This window comes from Stegostoma tigrinum, chromosome 22, assembly GCF_030684315.1.
Source record: "Stegostoma tigrinum isolate sSteTig4 chromosome 22, sSteTig4.hap1, whole genome shotgun sequence".
In the NCBI taxonomy this organism is placed as follows: Eukaryota; Metazoa; Chordata; class Chondrichthyes; order Orectolobiformes; family Stegostomatidae; genus Stegostoma; species Stegostoma tigrinum.
This window is the reverse complement of record NC_081375.1, coordinates 26,814,145-26,825,579: the sequence shown is the minus strand read 5'-3', so window position 1 is coordinate 26,825,579 and position 11,435 is coordinate 26,814,145. Positions and strand designations below refer to the sequence as shown.

The 11,435-nt window shown below is 38.3% G+C and overlaps 1 protein-coding gene across 4 annotated transcripts in view; it reads right to left on the bottom strand.

The window, feature by feature from the left end:
• The window catches only part of kif19 (kinesin family member 19), a 202,381-nt gene that overhangs the window by 38,948 nt on the left and 151,998 nt on the right, over window positions 1-11,435 (bottom strand). For all 4 annotated transcript variants that reach the window (XM_048555506.2, XM_059653705.1, XM_048555507.2 and 1 more), the window contains exons 7-9: window positions 7,479-7,673; window positions 1,796-1,942; window positions 1,349-1,471 (exon numbers count right to left, since the gene is read on the bottom strand). In XM_048555506.2, coding sequence (XP_048411463.1) covers window positions 1,349-1,471; window positions 1,796-1,942; window positions 7,479-7,673 — 465 coding nt within the window. The remainder of the gene's footprint in view (window positions 1-1,348; window positions 1,472-1,795; window positions 1,943-7,478; window positions 7,674-11,435) is intronic.

Genomic DNA, 11,435 nt, shown 5'->3' with positions numbered 1-11,435 from the left:
GGTACATGAATTTCTGTGTCAATATGTAGGCTGTACATACCACTGACTAGAGGATAATATTAAATGACACACCCCTTTAGCTATTCACAACAGGGCAACATGATGGCTCAGTGATTAGCTCTGCTGCCTCACAGCACCAGGGACCTGTGTTCAATTCCATCATCTGGTGACTTTCAGTTTGGAGTTTGTATATTCTCCCCATGTCTGCGTGGGTTTCCTCCAGATGCTCCGATTTCCTCCTACAGTCGAAAGATGTACAGGCTAGGTGGATTGGCCATGCTAAATTGCCCAGAGTGTTCAGGGATGTGTACATTAGGGGGATGGTTCTGGGTGGGATGCTCTGAGGGTTGGTGTGAATTTGTTGGGCTGAAGGGCCTGTTTCCATGCTGTAGAGATTCTATGAAAAATCTCAGAACATAATGTCTAATCTTAGATATGATTCTGGGATTGAATAACATTTGCTTAACAATCTTAGAGGTTTATAAAATCATGAGGGGTACAAATAGGGTGAATAACGAAGGTCTTTTCCCCAGGGTAAGGGAGTCCAAAACTAGGTAGCACAGGTTTAAGGTGAGAGGAGAAAAATTTAAAAGGGACCTAAAGGGTAACTTCTTCACGCAGAGGGTGGTGCTGAATGAAATGAGGAATTGGTGGAGGCTGGGTACAATTACTGCCGTCAAAAGGCATCTGGATGGGTACCTGAATAGCAAAGGTTTAGACTGAAATGGGCAAATGGGACTAGATTGATTTAGAATATCTGATCGGCATGGATGAATGGTACCAATGGGTCTGTTTCCATGCTATGCAATTCTATGCCCAGTCTCAAATGTGCAATGCATTACACCAACAACCAAATTAAGATCATTGGTTAGAGTTGCAATGTGGCTCACTTACACTTGCTAGAAGCTATATTCGTAGATAGGGACCACTCCTTTGCAGAGAAAAAAATGAGTATTCAGACATTGCACGTATTTTAAAATAAACAAAAGCATAAGAGACAATATTTCCCGGGTACATTATCTCTGACATGCCTCAATCAATCAATTTGCCTAAAATCAGCACTTGTTTCTGTTGAAATATAAATTATTGATCCTATTGAAATTTAATTTTTTTGTCTGTCCTGATGAATGCAAGGTAAAAAATTTCAAAAGTATGTCTCTTTTTTCAGCAACACTGGACATTAATGATTTTATTTGCAATATGATTCAGTTAACTGACACTGAAGCGACTCCAAATCATAATTTTTCTTGCTTCTTTATCTATTAATTTATTAAAAAGTATATATTATAAGATTTAAAAGGTGCAAATCATGTATATGCATGTATTGACAGAATTGCCTGATTCTTACCCTGGTTTTTATGTTTTTGGCACGGTCTGCATAAGTGAGGGTATTCCGTGATTCTTCAAAGGAAAGGCTGGCTGGACTGATGTGAGCGATCATCACAGTCCTGCTGTTTCCACCCAAAGAATCCTGTCATGGGAAACAAGGACATAAACTAAAATAATGGAAAACCTGTGCTTGCCTGTTAATGGAAATTGATTGAAGAGAAAACCTAATTAACCTAAATAACATAAACACTAACAATAAAATTGCAGTTTTATGCTAAACTATATTGTTTAATGAAAAATTATACCTATTTTCAACACCAGCAATAGTTCCAGTTTGATTTCACATGTCCTGCAACAAAGTGTGGTCTATCCAGGCAAAGATGAATGCAATGCTTGAGTGCTAATGAAAAGGGTTGATTGGCATACATGGTAATCCTAATCTTGATACACATGCACACTTTTATACCTTCAACAATCGTGTCAGCTTGCTGTCTCGGTAATTGACATATTTATTTCCTCCCCTCTCACTCAGAGCATTAATACAGTTTCCAAGTGCCAACAGTGACCGGTTGATGTGTGCTCCTTCCTTCATTCGTTTTCCACGGTTCTGTGTCTGAAAAAAAAACAGAAAAATTAAATAATTACAATAAATTTATTGAATTTATGGTGAAACTGATGACTACAACAGTGGGATCTTCAAAGGCACAGAGCAGATTGGTGCAATACAAACCTCTGAATTAAATCCAATTGAAGATTTTGTCTAATTTATACATGTAATTTTTCACAAATTAAAATCAATTACATATCCTGCAGGTGTAATGTGGAGAATTAAATGTGCTTATGTTTGTGCATCTGTGGTTTAAGGTGTGAAGAAATGTTATAAGATGTGAGATTGATAAAAGACTGAGAATAATTTATATGGGAATGCATATGTTAATAAGATGATAACCTTGGCATCAAAGACATGCTACCGACACTTTGAGGACAGAGGAATAGAAACACTGTTTTTGAGAGCTGTAATCACTATTCCATATATTCGCACATAAATAAAGAGCCCAGAGTGACAGATAATCATCATTTTTAGATAAGGTGGACACAGAGATGTACCAGACTGAACTAAGTATGGCAGTTTCAAGAGTTGGAGGAAGGGGCAAGAGCTTGATAAGGGGGAGTGGACTGGGAGCATAAGGAGGACCTTTCAGCTTTCAAATGCCTCCCTCATGCTGACCATGATCCACAACATTTTTCAGGTCCTATGAAGCACGACTCTTTAAAAATTTGGTCTGACTCCATGAAAATGTTAGAGAATTAGACCAGGTCTGTCTCCAGTCAGGTAAGATTGGCAGAGAACAGATTCAAGATGTAAACTCGTAAAAGGCACTCCTAAAAATCAGAAAGCTTGGGAATGTGGTCAATGATTGCAGAATCAGGACCTAACCGTTATTTTTAATGGTCCATGAGTCATCCTGATAGTGAAAATCCAATCAATTCACATGGTATCATGCTGGTACCTCTAACCAGTCAGCCCGGAACAGCCAACATATAGTAGTCAGCCGAGGAACAACCATCAGCCAACCATTAGAAAAGAAGCATCTACTGAGCTTACAGGACAGACATTATGATGAAACAGTGCTGAGAAGTCAGCTAGCTACCATGAAAAGTTATAATTCATAATTAGTTGTTATCTGCCAGGTATCAATATGCATCAACAGAAGCCAGCTTCTTTTTTCTGTTTCAGTTCAATCTCTACGTATTTAGTATTCTGGAAATTTTAGTTTTGGATATCCTTCCCTTTCCCTTAAGGGAATGTATCTCCTCGTTGAAGATTAGAGTCATTGAGATATACAGCGGCCAACTTCAGTACAACTCATCCATGCCAGCCAAATATCCTAAATAAATCTACTCTCATTTGCCAGCATTTGGCCCATATCCCTCTAAACCTTTCCTACTCACACATCCATCCAAATGCCTTTTAAATGTTGTAATCGTACCACCCTCCCCACTTCCCTGGCAATTCATTCTATGCACGCATCACTCTGCATGAAAAAGTTGCCCCTTAGGTCCCTTTTAAATCATCCCTGTCTCACCTTAAACCTATGCCCTCTAGTTTTGAACTTCCCTACCCTGGGGAAAATACTTTGTCTATTTACACTATTCATGCCCCTCATGATTTTATAAACTTCTATACAGTCACCCCTCAGTCTCAGATGCCCCAGGGAAAACAGTCCCGGTTTATTCTGCCTCTTCCAATAGCTCAAACACTCCAACTCTCGTAATGTCCTTGTAAATCTTTCTGAACCCTTTCAAGTTTCACAACATCCTGCCTATAGCAGGGAGACCAGAACTGCACGCAGTATTCCAATAGTGGCCTAACCATTGTCCTATACAGCTGCAACATGGCCTTCCAACTCCGATATTCCCACATTTGTAGCTTGGCTTATTGATTTGTGATTCCAATTCACCTGGGCCAGATCCCTTTACAACACACTGAAATTAGATCTCTTTCACTTAAATATTCTTATGTTTCATTATTCTTTATCTTTTTGCACAGCCAATCTAAACCTAATGGTAATATGATCACTCTTTCCCAAATGCACCATCACTGAACTATCATGGCTTACTTTATTCTATACAGAAAAACATGCACTTCTTTGATCATCATTGGGCCTAGTATATACTGATCAAGAAGGTCTTCTCTATGCATTTTAGTAATTTTGCTTCCCCAACTACTTTTGATCCATTGTACTAGTGGATGAGTTACACTCAGCTTTAACTGTCTAATTCTGAACTGATAGTATAGTCTGGTAAAAATAAAAGCTCACTGGTCATACAGCTCTTAGGTTTCTAACATTCCCGTCCCTCCAGCCTCTTGCTGCCTCTCTGGTAGCCCTGTTATCTTGCCATAAAGTCTGCTTTTCATTTGAGACGAAGTTCCAGCATTTGTAGCAGCCCAGTGTAACATATTCTTCCATCCAAAAGTGGATACACATGGTACACCATGTATTCCTTCAACAGCAACCATTACATAGTCATTGTAATAAAATGTGGATACATTCAATACATGTGTCCCTCATCATTCAAAGCACTTAGTAGATAAATAAGAAACCTCTCCGGTAATAACAGAAGTCCAATTATTGTTATTTAAGAATATGTTGGTGAATATCAACAAAATTGTGACAGAGGGAATTGAAATCATTTGTTGAAAATTTCTATGAAAAATGCACAAAGTGGTTTGAAAATTTTACAGTAAATTACTGACCAGTTTCAAGTAAAACACAATCTTTTTTGGAGGAAAAAAGGTAAAATCAGCAGTTTTTGTTTTTATCAGTTCAAAGCCATCAGTTTTCTGAAATGCTTGACCTAGATATTCTGCTATTTGTTCTGCTGCGAATGAAAATTCTGCGCAGGTTATTTGAATGGGGTTGCAATCATCCTTTTAAAGGAAGTTGTGTTACATTAACAGGCAAGTGGTTTTAAAGTGCTTCACATTTGAACTATGTATTTGTTACTTTTTAGTTACAAGTATTGACTAGCCATGAACCAGGCTACCCACTATGGCCCTTATTCTTGGGCCCACCATCTTGTCCACACTGCACAATTCACACTCACTCTTGGCAGGGTGGTGAGGGAAACATTTTTTAAGAATAGTCCATCTCAGGAAGCAAAACTTGTAAAACTGGTTAATCCTGCCCTGCAGAGTAACAGGATAACAAAGTGTGGGGCTGGATGAACACAGCAGGCCAAGCAGCATCTTAGGAGCACAAAAGCTGACGTTTCAGGCCTAGACCCTTCATCAGAAAAGGGGTACAGTAACTGCAGAGTAACAGCCCTGCAAGGGAAGGCAACAAAATAAGAACAAGCACAAATGTGATCAGAAGTCATTAAGCAGAAATGCCAGTTCTGCTTCTTACTCAACTCTGATCAATTGATTTGAAACTTTAGCTTCTGTTTCTCTTTCCAAAGACTTCTGTTTCTCTTTCCACAGACGCTATCAACAATTGAGCATTTTTTAAATCTTTAAAACAAAGCCACATTCCTTTCTGCGGCCAATAGATGGTGGTGTGAACCAGTCTGAGCAATGTGTACCCAATTCCCTTCTGCCACTATTGTGTCAGTTAGAACTAAGGCTGTGGATCTCCATTACTGCACCTACATTCAACATTCATCTTCATGACAGCACTAAGAGCCTTAACCTTATAGGACCAGTGTGTTAGGGAGCATCTTAAAATAGTAATTCTTAAAACAAAATACTATCGTATTTTAACAAAAAAAAAGCACTGGATTCCAGAAATTTGAACTCAAAAACTTGCCTCCAATATCCACAGCTTTTTGCTGCAGAGCAACTTCTTCAAATGTAAATAAATTAGTTTTGATAAAATGTTGAAATGTTAAACTCAATATTGGGTTCAATAATACAAGGGTTTGAGCACCTTCTTCCATTTCCTTCTCCCAACCCTCACACACTGGGCTTGCCAGCATTTGGTCTGCTACCACAACCAATCCATTCCCAGCTACTAATTCTCCAAGGCTGACCTTTACCCAGTCCTTAGTCTGCCCAACAGCTGTTCCCTTCCTCTGTGCTCCATATCCAGCTTTATTTACTCTGCTCTCCTCACGTGAACAACTTTCAACATATACACCGACCTTTTCCTAGGTACCATCAGTTCTGCAGAAGGGTCAATAGGCCCAAAATGTTAAGTTTGCCTTCTTTCCACAGATACTGCCAGACTTGATGAGTTTCTTCAGCAATTTCTGCTTTTGTTTTGGATTATCAGCTTCCACAGTTCTGTGGTGTTTCTTTAAAAATACTCCAATTACTTGATTCAGATTCACCAACAATTCACCATTGAGTTTTGAGAAAATATCTTTCTAAGCGCATGATCTTGATTATCATTTCGAGAGCACTGACTCCCCACTTAAGTAATTAGCTTTTTAGATTTTTACTTCCCTAACCTTAACAAGTTGCATGCCAATGACATAAATGGTCTTAAAATGGTCTTAAAAATCTTTAATTTATACGTGTTTCAATTCTATAACACATATAAATTAAAGATTTTTAAGAATTGTAAGAATTTTTAAGAATTATAGAATTGAAACACCAATGCATTTTTTTTTGCTTTTCAATTTAGCACTGACTAACCTTTACTGAACTCTGTTCTGTTCACTTCATGTCTGCCTAATTATTCTGCATGGATAATTAGAATTTCAGAGAACTTTCTGTGCAGCAGCACCCTATAGCCATTGACTGCAGGCTTATTGAGAAACATCATACCATCTTAGTTCCAAAATAAAGCCCAAAGCAAGTTTATGATAATCACATCAGCTTTATATTTTCTCAAATTTGCTACTTACATAAATTTCTGATTTGTTCAAACAGGGATAACAGTGGCATAGCAGTAATGTCACTGGGCTAGTAATTCATGCCAGCACACCTGTTCAAAACTAACCCCAGCATCTGGTGGAATTTAAATTCAGTTGATAAACAATTAAGATCAAAAGGTAGTCTCCCCATACTAGTAACCATGAGAGTATAATTGATAAGATAGACTGGGACTTTTTTCCATGGAGCATCAGAGGCTGAGGGGTGACCTTATACAGGTTTATAAAATCATGAAGGGTGTAGATAAAATGAATAGCAAAGATCTTTTCCCAAGGGCACAAGTTTAAAGGTGAGAGGGGAAAGATTTAAAAGGGACGTAAGGAGCAACTTTTTCACTCAGAGGGTGGTGCATGTATGAAAGGAGCTGCCAGAGGAAATGGTAGAGGCAGGAATAATTACGACATTTAAAAGACATTTGGACAGGTACATGAATAGGAAAGGTTTAGTGCGATATGCGCCAAATGCAGGTGAAAGGGACTAGTTCAGTTCAGTCAGTGCGGACGAGTTGAACCAAAGGGTCTGTTTCCGTGATGTATGTCTTTGACTCTGTGCCTCTATAGTTGTAAACTCATGTATGCACTCTAAGGAAGGTAATCTGGCCTATGACTGACTTCACAGCTATATGGTTAACTCTTACCAGCCCCCCGAATGATTTTGAAAGCCAATGGCAATTAGGAATGGGTAAGAAATTGTGGGCTTGCCAGCAATGCCCACTTCCCAACAGAGAACAAGCACAAACTTTCAAGTGAATTTCAGACACGTGACATACCTGTGAAGCTCTCTCAGATCCTGCAAGGTCAATCATGAATAAGCGTCCAATTCGTACCTCCTGCAAAATATTTTTGATGCGACTCTTCTGCCGAACAGTGACTTGCAGGACAGCGTGAGACCGAGAGGAGGTTTTGTTGGCTGCTGTGGGTTCCTGTGTTCTCTGCTTGTTGCCTTTCACCAACAGCTGCATTATCTAGTCAGAAAGAAAAGACTCAGTTCAGAATTTACAGCATGGAAACAGGCTACTGAGGTTAACATGTCTTTGCAAGTTCTGTTCCACCTTAGCCTTCTCTGGGCCTTCTTCATTAAACCGCATCAGCATTCCATCCTCCCTAATGTGTGTATTTAGCTTTCCCTTAGATTATTCACCTCCTTGCAAAGCCTTCCTGCTTTCTTTGCAGTGACTCTCTGTCTTTGTAACAACATGGAGACTGAAGCATTGTACCACATCCAAGTGTGGTGTCATTATTCAGGGCATTTCTAGCAGTATAAAAAAATTTTAAAAAGTTAAAATTGTAAATATGGCATTGATGAATGTATTGCACAACTGCACTTTATTTGGCAACACCCAGCTGTAGTACATGGCAGTTGAGTTAAATAAATATACAAACATACTTATAACAATTAGTTCAACAAGAAACATCCAGCTACAAAGATATATCTCTACAGACAATACATAGCTGGAATTTCTATGTCATTTGCATTAGGTTTTCTACATGTGCGACATGTTACTATCATTGTAAATATTTTACTTTTTTAAAAGGCAAACTGTTTATTTCATCAAAAAGCATAATTTACATCAAGGCAAAATTAAATGCTGACATACACAAACATAGGAATCAGGAGTTGGAATGGGCCATTTGGCCCCATTGTGTCTGCTCTACTGTTTGATAATATGATGCCGATCTAAATGCAGTTTCAACCTCACTTTGCTATCCATCCCCCATAGCTGGGGGTTCCGTTGTCAATCAGTAATCTCTCGAACACAATATTGAATATGCTAAATCACCCAGCCTTCACTGCTGTCTGGGGAGCAAAAAATCCACGGACAAATGACCCGATGAAGAAAACTGCTTATCTCAGTTTTAAACAGGAGACCCCTAATTTTTAAACCAAGCCTCCAGGTGTACTTGGAAGGCCTAAGCTATAATCCCAACACTGATCAGTACACGTAAATTATTGAATAAAGTATCAGTAAAACCTTGTACAATCTAATTGCGTAAATTCTGTTTTCTTTAGTTTGTTGAACTGAATTATCTAAGATTATCAATTCCTCACAGATCCATTTATAGGTTAGAGTTCTGGCTTCGGCTTCCCAGATTTTTTGTAATCATGGAAATGATTCCAATACCTTAAAGTGTAAATTGCACAAGATCATAAAATATTTAATTTACAAATACTGAAGATCATGGACATAAAGATTTTGAGTACACCTTCTGGACTGAACATGTTCTATGTGAAAACTAAGTAATGCCTACAGTTGTTTCCATTGAGCTGCAAGTGATATGTAATTTAAAGCAGAAATGCCTCACATTAAGCAATTACAGATTTCTCATGAATTTTCTTTTTATTGATTCACGTACAACTGGCTAACCAGCATTTATTGACCCGACCCCAAATTTCCATTTTGCTTGAAGCATTAGACTACCAGGAATTAAATGCTATTCTTGACAGCCTCTCGTTTTCTTTTTCTGAAGGTATAGCGAAACATTGGACGGCTAAGTGGGGAGGGAGGGCAAGTGTGATTTCATCAAAACTGCCAGCATGCAGTGACAGCAATTTCAGGATGCTAAGCCTGTGCAAAATAGTCAGGGAATCTAAAGTCTGTACTCCTTCATAGAGTCATAGAGTTATACAGTACACAAACAGACCTTTCAGTCCAACTCATCCGTGCTGCAAAGTTATCTTAAGCTGATCTAGTCACATTTGCCAACATTTGTCCCACATCCCTCTCAACTTTTTCCACTTGTACCCACTCAGATGCCCTTTAAATGTTGTAATCATACCCACCTCCACCACTTCCTCCGACAGCTCACTCCACACCCACACCACCTTCTGTGTGAAAAAGTTGCCACTCAGGTCTTTTTTAAATGTTCGCCCTCTCACCTTAGCGCATAGAACATAGAATTCCAAAAAACAGGCTGCATAGTGGACCCCAATTCCTTGCTTTCAGAGCTGGCAATCATGATATTAACGTACATTTCAAATTTCCTGTCTCTATATTCTAACTGGGCAGCCCTTAAAATATTACATCTTTTGCTATTGAATGTAACCAGTTTGGTAATCGCAATGTGAGTAATCAAATTTGATGAACAGAAATGGCCTTGGAAATTAATTCTGATTAATTATGTAGTACTGCTAAATCATTTCTTAGATTTTAAAGCATTTTTTGAATAACAAACTTTTAGAAAAAGATCAAACTATCTTACATTCTAAGTTCATCACACGTGTGTCCCAGTCTTTCATCTGTCACGTGCAAATTTTCAAGTGATTTTATTTTAATGCTTTCCATTTTCTGATTGTTCAGCTGTAAAAAATCCATTAATCAGCAGCTATATCTTCAATTAGTTAGAACTAATACTGTGAAATTTCCTCCTTAAATATTTCCCATTTCCAGCTGCCTTCTTTTAAGACCAACCTTAAAACTCATCTCTGACCAAGTCTTTGGTCACAGTTCCAAATATTTCAATTTTTGGCTCAACATTTTTTTTCTATGAATCAAACATGCAAAAATAATAAAACTGGAAGCATACAGAATCGAAGGTAATCTTACAAGAAATGCAAGCATTTCTTAGGAAATAGCGAGTAAACATATTGTGTACATATTCCCTTTGGTAGAATCTGGCTAATTTTGCCCTCTAGAGATCTGCAGTGGAGCCTCAGATTTTCGTTATATCTATAAATGACCTGAATGTAGGAACAGATTACCAAATATTCAGGTTTATTGAATTTATTACGTTGGATGGCACATTAAACCTTGTTCGGATGGGAGCAGAAAGATGCGAAGTTGCAATGGATTAAATGAATGGGACAAACTGAAGTAGACGATTTCAAGTGCTAGGTCTCCTAGTTTGCACCTAAGAAAGGCAACAGTATTTTCTAAACGGTGAGAATCCAGGAACTGTCGCTGGGCAGAGATTTGGAAGATTTGCATACAGAAATCTATAAAATTTAGTGGACAAAAAAAACATAACTTTAAAAGCAAATGGCATGTTTCTCCAACGCAACTGAACTGGGATAGAAAAGGGTACATAACATGCTCTGGTTTGACTGAATCAGTAGTATTGTGTTCAGTTCTGGACATTGCATCTCAAAAAAGGATATATTGTATTTTGAGGGATTAGAGCAGAGAATTACTGAAATGACACTGGGGCTGAAACGGTTAACTATGGGAAAGGTTAGATAGATGAAGTTTGTTTTCCCTCGAGTATCGAAGATTAATGGATGAGCTAACTGAAGTGCTGAAGGTGACTAAAGTATTTGACAAGGCGGATAAAAGGAAACATTTCCTCAGCAATGTAGTCCAGAGCATAATACTGGAGCTAAACTGTTCAAGGGTGATGTTGAGAAGCACTTTGTCACACAAAAGGTAGTGGAAATATGTAACTCTTTCTTTCAAAAACTGTTGGGGCTAGGTCAATTGAAATTTTCAAAACTGAGATTGTCAGTTTTATGAGGCATTAATGTTGCCCAACTGGATGAGGTAACACTTGTCTGGTTCCAGTTTCATCGGTTTCTCTTCCCTCTCCCATGCCCTGATTTCTGATATCCTCCTATTCCTCATCCTTTGTCACAACAACTGAAGACATCACAAATTCCCATATGAATGCTTATGACACCCTCCATTCTATTTCACCACCATCACACTTGACTGATCCAGCAGTCCTAAAAATCATCAGACTGCTTGCCAACATCCAGAATCAAATGAAGATGAATTTCCTCCAACAACATAGTT